We start from the raw sequence: 8,471 nt of genomic DNA, 5'->3' as shown, positions 1-8,471 counted from the left end.
TGGCTCCCGGTCCCTGACAATGAAAACGTCCCGCCTTATTAACCCTGTAGTCTCTCTCTAGTAACCTGAGGGGGGCCAGACATGGGGTTTTTCAACTGGGACCCTGTGGTATCACCCCCCAGCTTGATGAAATCCAAGTTCCTGGGTCACACCCCTCTGGGCGAGCCTGATTTAGGAGATGAGGCCTGGAGTTGGTAGCGTGACCAGGAGTCGGGTGGGGTTTTTCTGATACCCTTGGGCATTGTCCCCCCCCTGGTGTGTTAACAGTCCAAGACAGGAAAGGGGGCAGTGGTCCTTAGTGGGCCACAACAGGGCAGAGTGCCCTCTGACCTGGAGGGGGAAGTCTGGAGCCAGGCCACTGGAAATGCCCTCCAAGTTCCCACATGGGCATTAGCTCTTGTTTCTTCTGTTTATTATTTTTGTTATTGTTCTATTTTTCTGTTATTATTTTTGTTTTGTTGTTGTGTTCTTCTATCACAGCTTAAAATTCGCATTTGTTCAACAAATCAGAAAGCAAAGGAAAACTGGCTCTTCGGCATTCAGAGCCCAACTATGTGAGCCGTGAGCCCTGCGCCATAGACAGGGCCCCAGGCGTCGTTCCAAGCTGTGTCCCAGTCCCACTACTGTTGGAATTCTTCATCCCACAGCAGCCCCCCGGGGCCACAGGCTCTTCCGCCCAGGCTCCAGTGTTCCCTCACAACTGTGAGCTTTCCCAGGCCCACGCCGCCAGCACCTTGGGGTGAGCCATGGCCAGACCTGGAGAAGAGCTGCCGCAGGAGGTCTTAGCTCTCATCTTCCGCCACCTGTCCCTGAAGGATCGTGCTGCCGCTGCCCAGGTCTGCAGAGCCTGGGCCGAGGCTGTCACCTGCAGCTCCATATGGCACCACATGAACATCAGGTGAGCTGGGTCCTCCACCACCCCCACAAGTTTTCCCTGGGGAGTGTGGGGAGCGAAAGGTTCAGGAAAAGCCCTATGAAAACACAGATGTTTGCTGAGGACCAAGCCTTCTACACAGGAATGCAACTTCTCCTTAAAACCTTGTGTGCTATGGAGGTAGTATTAGTGCACCCATTGAGCGGATAGTAATGTAAAGTCTCGGGGCATTCACGGTCTCCCCAGGTGGATAGGCCCAGTCAGGATGGGAGCCCAGGAGTCTACAGGCCATACCCACCTAGAGATGGCTGAGAAAGTCAGTTCCTAAAACATCCTTGGCGCTCCTTGCTAAAATTTCAACCTGCATTTCTTCCTCCACCCCAACCCACCACCCCATCTTGGGGATTGCCACCAACTCCTCTTTGACCTCTCCCCTAAGCTGCGACGGTGAGATGGAAAGCACGCTGCTCCCTTCTCTGTTCTCCTGCCTCCACCACATTCGCCATCTCCAGCTGGGGTTTGAGCCGTCCAGTGAGCGGAGCCGGGCCGCCGCCACTGAGCTGCTGACGGTGCTGGCGGACAGGGCCTGCGGGCTGCGAAGCCTGCGCCTGGAGTGTCACGGCGAGAAGCGCCTCTTCGACGCCGGCCGGGACGTGCTGAGTGCAGTGCACGCTGTCTGCGGGGCTGCCCGCGAGCTCCGCCACCTCGACCTGCGGAGCCTGCCCTTCACCCTGGACGACGGGCTGGTGCTGCAGGTGGCTCGTGGCTGTCCCAGACTCCACAGCCTGTTCCTAGACAACCACACATTGGTGGGCAGCGTGGGACCCCAATCGGTGCTAGAGCTGCTAGACGCCTGCCCACACCTGTACGCCCTTGGGCTACACCTGGCCAGTCTGTCACGCACCGCCCTGGAAATGCTGGCCGCCCCGGATCGCGCGCCTTTCAGGCTCCTCGCCGTGCGGTGTGCCTGCCCAGAGGATGCCCGTGCGTCCCCACTGCCTGATGAAGTCTGGGCTGCCGTGCGCCAGCGCAACCCCGGGCTGGCAGTGGAGCTGGAGCTGGAGCCCGCGCTGCCTGTAGAAAGCGTGATGCGCATCCTGCAGCCCACTGTGCCGGTGGCTGCGCTACGTCTCAACCTCTCAGGCGACTCCGTGGGTCCGGTACGCTTTGCAGCGCGCCACTACGCGGACACCCTGCGCCAGCTTGAGGTGCGAGCCGCTGCCTCCGCCACACTGGACGCAGCACTAGAGGAGCTGGCAGCGTGCTGTGTGGGCCTGCGCGATGTGCACTGCTTCTGCGTGGTGAGCCCCTCGGTGCTGAACGCCTTCCGCACTCACTGCCCGCACCTGCACAGCTACACCCTCAAGCTACAACGCGAGCCGCATCCGTGGCGGCCCACACTTGTGGCGTGATGCTTTGGAGACTGGGGATATCCAAAAGTGCCCCACCCCCTCAATCGCTAGCTTTAACCCTCTGGAATTGGGGGCTATCCCAGAGGAGTCCACTTGGTGCTCTCAACCTGGGTGGATTCCCACCCTTCCGGTCGTCATAGGCTCCCCTACACCATCATTCCTCGCCTCTGTCAACTCTGCAGCCCAGGCGTGGGGGCAGGGTAGGCACAGGCACGGGTCGAGTGTGAAATAAACAATCCGGCAGTATCTCAGCATATCGTGAAAGGCAGGGTGAGGAACATGCAAGCAAGCCGTGTAGAGGCGAGAGAGGCCGGCTGGAAGGCTGCTGGGTCAGCCGTGAGACCCTGCATGCCTCCCCCAGACAAGAGGGGCTGCGTTCCCCATACCCCGCTGTACAGATGGGATAAGTCCTCCAGTGAGTGACACTGTGCCCACGCACGTTTTCTAGCCCCCCCAGCCCACCCTAAGCTGCACAAGGGCAACCTCTCCCAAGGCACCAAGTGGTGTAGGGTGCAGGGAGGGAGAGTGGAAGCGATGCGGGGAGCATACAGGAAACGTGAAGAGAGGAGACTTGAACAAGGGTCTCCTCTGCTCGCGCCCCACGCATGCGATCCTGCAGCCTCTGGGTTGTCAGTACCCCGGCCGGCCGGCCAGCAGGCCGCTGTCCGAGCCCCGCCCCGTGGGCTCGCACGTGGGCCCCCGCCTGACCCGGCGCCTGGGGGCGGAGTAGGGCGGGGCAGGCGGCAAACGCAGCACTTTCCGTGGCATTGAGCAGCCCGCAGCGTCCGGCCCCAGCGCTGAGCCGGGCCGCCACTGCGCCATGCAGGAAGCGCCCGCCGCTCTGCCTACGGAGCCAGGCCCCAGCCCCGTGCCTGCCTTTCTTGGCAAGTTATGGGCGCTGGTGGGCGACCCAGGCACCGACCACCTGATCCGCTGGAGCCCGGTGAGGGCTGGGGCCCCTCGATCTCCCCCTCCCCACATCCCCGCTCAGGTCTGTCCTGGGGTCCCTCCATGTCAGTGAACACCCAAGCCAACCCAGCCCCCCTGCCTGGGACTGAGCTGTAGAGACCCCCACCCGCCGCACCCATTTTGCGACGCAGGAGGGGATGTGAGAGATGGGGTTTGGGGGCTTTCCCTTGGAGTTGAGGAGGGGTTACGGCTCTTGGAGATCATTTGTTTCTCTGCCCACCCAATTGGGAAGCAAGGTCCAGAAGAAGGGCAGGGCTGCCTCTAGCTTCACATAGGGGGACCTGGGACTCAGGAATGGAAGCTGGGTCCACTGTTATCCCTCCCTTCTGAGAACTGAATGGAGGCTGGGTCAGGTTGGGGGGGCTCCCTGGGGTCCCTCAGGGCTGGTTCTGGCCTGGCTCCATGCTCAACCGGGTAAACAAATGTGAGCAGTGGGTCAGACCAGGTGGGGGTGGGCACCTCTCAGCGGGTCTCCTCTCCAACCCATACGGTGGGCGGGGGGGCACTGCTCGGTAGAGTGGGACCAGTTTTCTCGTAAGCGACCAGAGCCGCTTCGCCAAGGAAGTGCTGCCCCAGTATTTCAAGCACAGCAACATGGCGAGCTTCGTGCGCCAACTCAACATGTGTAAGTGCCAGGGGAAGGGGGTGTGGCGGGTCGCCGGAGATGGACAGAGGCCTGACTCACGCCCTCCCACCATGCGCCCCACTGGCAGATGGTTTTCGCAAGGTGGTGAGCATCGAGCAGGGAGGCCTGCTCCGACCCGAGCGTGACCACGTCGAGTTCCAGCACCCGAGTTTTGTGCGTGGCCGCGAGCAGCTCCTGGAGCGTGTCCGACGCAAGGTGGGGACGGTTGGTGGCAGACGGCGGGGTAGGTCACACCTCCAAGTCGCGACAGGTGGGATGGGGGCCGTCTGCCTTTCACAACGTTGGTGCCTCTGCCCGCAGGTGCCCGCGCTGCGCTGCGAGGAGGGCCGTTGGCGCCCCGAGGACCTGAGCCGGCTGCTAGGAGAAGTGCAGGCTTTGCGGGGAGTGCAAGAGAGCACGGAGGCGCGGCTGCGGGAGCTCAGGCAGTGCGCAGAGCACACAGAGATGGGGTGGGGCGGGGGTCCTTGGGGATCCTGGCCACCAGGGAGTTCTGGATAGCCCTTCCCTCCTCACTGTCTTGGGTCTTGGTGTCTCCAAATGGGTCAAGCCATGAACTATCACCTGGTTGGTCCCAATCTGGCCATTGGGGGGGGGAGGAGCTTGGAGGGATTGACTTGGCAAACTTGCAGAGTTCACCGCACCCTGCCACCCCCATCCCCCAGGCAGAACGAGATCTTGTGGCGGGAGGTGGTGACGCTGCGACAGAGCCACGGGCAGCAGCACCGGGTCATTGGCAAGGTGCTCCTCTTACCAGCCCCTCCCACCCGCACCCTTCTGCCTGGCTTAGCCCTCTCCCTGCTTGCTGGGGTAGAGGCTCTGGGGGGGCATGACACAAATTAACTCTTTGCTTTCTCTTCAGCTGATCCAGTGCCTCTTTGGGCCCCTGCAGGCTGCACCCAGCAACCCAGGAGCCAAGAGGAAGCTGTGAGTGAGGCTGTTGGGATGCTGGAGACACCTGCCCCTTCCAGGACCGGTCCCCTACCCCCTGCAGACACCCCCAGTCAGGGTGTCTGCTCTTCCTGCTGACACCATCCCCCCACAGCACACGTGCCCAGAAGGCTTCCTCAGCCCACCCAGCATTTGCCCCTAGCTCTACCACCAAGGTCTCCACTCTTAGATGCCCACTATGGTGTCTCCCAATTCTTACCCCAGCAGCCCCCTCCTCTCCCCTCAAACCAGGCCAGCATCAGGAGGCCTGGGGGTGAGACAGTCCATACTGGGCTCCCTTCCTCCCTCCCCCTTTGCCCCCAAGGGGCCCCCTTCCCTGGGGGGAGCCCCTTCCACCTCCAGCATGTGACCGATGCCCTGGCAACAGGCCTCAGCTCTGCTGACTGTGCTGCTGGGGCCTGAGGGAGGGAGGGAAGTGCAGGCAGAGGGGGTGGCAGCTGACCCTGCCCCCTGGCCTGGCCCCATCCCCCGCACAGGTCTCTTATGCTGGATGAAGGGAATGCGTGCCCACCACCTGCCAAGTTCAGCCCCTGCCCCCTTGCAGGTGCCCTCCTACAAGATCCCTACTTCATCCAGTCGGTAGGCTGCCTTCTCCCTCCTGCCCCCTACCCCTACCTCGGGCACAGCAGGGGAAGGAGACCCTGCTCCTACCCACAATCCCCTCAAAGGAAGAGAAGGTGAGGGGCACGCTTCTCCCCCTAACCCCAGCTCAGAGCTGCTTGTCTCAAACAGCTTCCCTGGGACATGGTCCCCATGGGCTTGTGGCCAGCCTCTGGCTCTCCCTGTGATTAGAGGTCAAGGGCTGGGTCTAGCCTTCTCTTTTCAGCCCCTGCCAGAGAGCACCTTGGGCCTCAGCCCACACAGGGCCAGGGGCCCCATCATCTCTGACATCCCAGAAGATGCACCATCCCCTGAAGGACCCAGGCTGTCACCCTCCAGTAGCGGCGAGAGGTAAGAGCCACAGGGACCACTGCCACGTCCCAGAGAGGGCCTGAAGGAAGGGGCTGTGGCAGCCCAGGGGCTGTAGGGGCGGGGGCAGGGGGAGAGGTCAGTGTCAGGGTCTGGTTGAAGCTTTTCTCCGGTACAGGGAGAAGGGCCTGGCGCTGCTCAAAGAAGAGCCAGCCAGTCCAGGGGGGGATGGCGAGGCCAGGCTGGCCCTGGCCCCAAACCAGTGTGACTTCTGCGTGACAGCCCCCCCACCGCTGCCCGTAGCTGTGGTACAGGCCATCCTGGAAGGGAAAGGGAGCTTCAGCCCAGAGGGGCCCAGGAGTGCCCAACAGCCTGAACCAAGGGGTCCCAGGGAGGTACCAGACAGGTGAGCAGAGCCCTTTCTTGGCCCCAAGCCTCGGGGGCAGGCCACTTGGGCAGGTGGGTTGGCACCACGTTGGGCAGACATGATTTCTCAGCTGTGTCCACCCTTTTGTGGCTGATGGGGAGACAGGGCAATGGGATCTCAAAATACTGACCAACTCACTTCCTCCACATGTGTTCCATGGAACACCAGCACCCAAGGTCATTCTCAGGCAGGTCCCTTAGCTGCACCACAGTGGGACCCAGCAACCTGCACTGCAATGAGTCCACTGAAATAATTGTAAAATACACGCAAGTCAAAGAACCCCGGGCGTTGACATGCCTGCACAGGGGGAAGATGTCGCCCTAGCCTCCAGCCCCCTAACCCAAACCGCCTGGCCCAGGCAGAGGCACTCTCAGTGTCCCCTCAATGTGGGAAGGGCATCCCACCACTGTCCCAAACGTGGGAATTTCATTCCTGATGCTTGCAGACTCCTCAGGGACCTAATGTGGGCTGGCCACGGCAGGCCAACAGCAGTTCTCTGTGCACAGGGGACCTCTGAGCCTGGAAAGGGGTGACCGGAGCCCAGAAAGTCTGCTCCCTCCACTGCTGCTTAGGTCCCCTCCCGAGGGCGTGGAGCCTGGAGCGCCCCTGGATGTGAGTACCCCCAGGGCAGGGCAGGGGCCTGAGACACCATCTCTGTGAGCATTCAGCCTGCTGTCCAGTTTGGGGAAGAGAGCCTCTGACATGGAGCTCTCCCCTCAGGTGCTGGGCCCCAGCCTGCAAGGCAGGGAATGGACCCTGATGGACTTGGACATGGAGCTATCCTTGGTAAGATGAAGGTGGGGGTAGGCATGGGGTCGGGCGTAGCATCTCACCCTTGTGTGTCTGGCTGGTAAGCCCAACCCAGGTCTGCAGGGGGGGGTGCCCCAGCTCCCCACCCTGACTGCTTTCTGGGGTTCTGTCCCCTAGATGCCACCCTTGGGTCCAGAGAGGGATGAAACTGAGCTGGCCGTCAAGGCACTAAGTTCTCCCGGCCCAGGTAATGCGGGGATGACCCAGGATCCCGGAGGAGGCCGTAGCTGAACTAGTTATTACTCTGATGGGCTGGGGAGGGGATGTTATTTTGCAGGGAGATTCCCCCCAGCACAGCCTCCCTCCCGGCCCCCTATCTTCTCACTACTGGGCAAGTGAGATGGGCAGATTAGAAATGTTCCACAGCAGCAGGCATGGCCACTGGCCACCCGCCTCATTGCCACTGCTGAATGCAGCCCTGTTTTCCCTAGGGAAGGAGGCCCCTCTGGGGGCCCCACTCCTGCTGGACGTCCAGGCGGCCCTGGGAGGCCCAGCCCTCAGCTTGCCTGGAGCTCTAACACTTTACAGCAGCCCTGAGGGCCGGACCTCCTACCTGGGCCCAGGGGCCAGTCCCTCCACGTGAGCGAATGTCCATGCAGCTGGGCTGGCTAAGTGCCCAGTCCACAGCCCAGCACCACTCTTGGCTGTATGGCGCCACCTGGAGGCAGCAGGGGATGGTCAGCGAAGCCCCCCTGCCGTGCCGGCCTCTCTTCAGCACCCTAAGTCCCACACATAAACTGCATTTTTTTTTCTGTGTTTCTGCTCTTTTTTCCTCTCTCCGTACAGTCCTGGGGAGGAAGGGCAGGGTGGGGGGCGGCGGAGGGAGGGATGTGAGGGCTTTCCATTCCTAAAAGCAGTCAGGTCCTCAGGCTTTCATGAGTCTCTAGAAGGTAGGGGTGCTGGGGAATGGTGGGTACAGGGTGGACCCTCCTGCTTAGAGCCCACATCCAGGGCTCCCCTCTGGCCACAGCCACCTCAGAGACACACCCAGCACGGCAATGCGGCTTACTGTGACCACGAGTAGTTCATCCCCTTCTCTGAGCCTGGCTTCTGAGAGAGAGAGGGTGAAGCAAGAATACAAGGAAAGCGCCTGGCAACTGGCAGATCCAGAGTGGGCGCGGGACGCGTGGGGTGCGGGCCCACCTACCCTCTCCCCAGCTCATCTTCCCGGACGTGCTCCCGGGACAGCCTGGTGTCCCCATGTGGAGCCCGGATGGAGGTGGGGGTGAGGGAACACCCCCCCCATTCCCAGCAGCCCTGGCCGCCCCGCCCCCACCCCGCCGGGCTCTTTCTGCACCGTCATCTCCCGCCCGCTCCACCGAGGCCCAACCCGGGAGTGGGGCCACCCAAACGGGCCGGATCCAGAGCTCCCGCTCCTCCTGGCGAGGGGAGGGAAGGGAAGCAGATTGGGCAGAAGCAGCCTCACCACCTGCAGCTGAGCTCCGAGGAGGTCTGTGAGCCCCGCCCGGCCACAAG

General features: G+C 62.1%; 2 protein-coding genes across 3 annotated transcripts; both read left to right on the top strand.

Annotated features, from left to right (window-relative positions):
* Positions 1-521: 521 nt before the first annotated feature.
* Positions 522-2,301, top strand: LOC121167726 (F-box/LRR-repeat protein 8-like). Its single transcript, XM_040997300.1, has 2 exons — positions 522-898; positions 1,314-2,301. Exons 1-2 carry the CDS (start codon positions 747-749, stop codon positions 2,284-2,286), a joined length of 1,125 nt encoding a protein of 374 aa, XP_040853234.1. The 5' UTR covers positions 522-746; the 3' UTR covers positions 2,287-2,301.
* A 742-nt stretch (positions 2,302-3,043) lies between these two features.
* Positions 3,044-7,751, top strand: LOC121167725 (heat shock factor protein 4). 2 transcript variants are annotated; one of them, XM_040997297.1, is made up of 13 exons: positions 3,044-3,229; positions 3,772-3,880; positions 3,969-4,096; positions 4,202-4,326; positions 4,564-4,639; positions 4,761-4,825; positions 5,326-5,428; positions 5,676-5,800; positions 5,937-6,164; positions 6,692-6,797; positions 6,906-6,971; positions 7,113-7,182; positions 7,427-7,751. In XM_040997297.1, exons 1-13 carry the CDS (start codon positions 3,107-3,109, stop codon positions 7,576-7,578), a joined length of 1,476 nt encoding a protein of 491 aa, XP_040853231.1. In that variant the 5' UTR covers positions 3,044-3,106; the 3' UTR covers positions 7,579-7,751. The 2 variants fall into 2 exon arrangements, with proteins under 2 accessions (XP_040853231.1, XP_040853233.1); XM_040997299.1 differs by having other exon boundaries at positions 3,098-3,229; positions 5,662-5,800; positions 6,041-6,164.
* The last annotated feature ends 720 nt before the right edge of the window (positions 7,752-8,471 follow it).

Source organism: Ochotona curzoniae, unplaced genomic scaffold (assembly GCF_017591425.1).
Source record: "Ochotona curzoniae isolate NIBS_2020 unplaced genomic scaffold, NIBS_Ocur_1.0 patch423, whole genome shotgun sequence".
In the NCBI taxonomy this organism is placed as follows: domain Eukaryota; kingdom Metazoa; phylum Chordata; class Mammalia; order Lagomorpha; family Ochotonidae; genus Ochotona; species Ochotona curzoniae.
The sequence above is the reverse complement of the archived record's forward strand: the minus strand, read 5'-3'. Positions and strand labels throughout refer to the sequence as shown.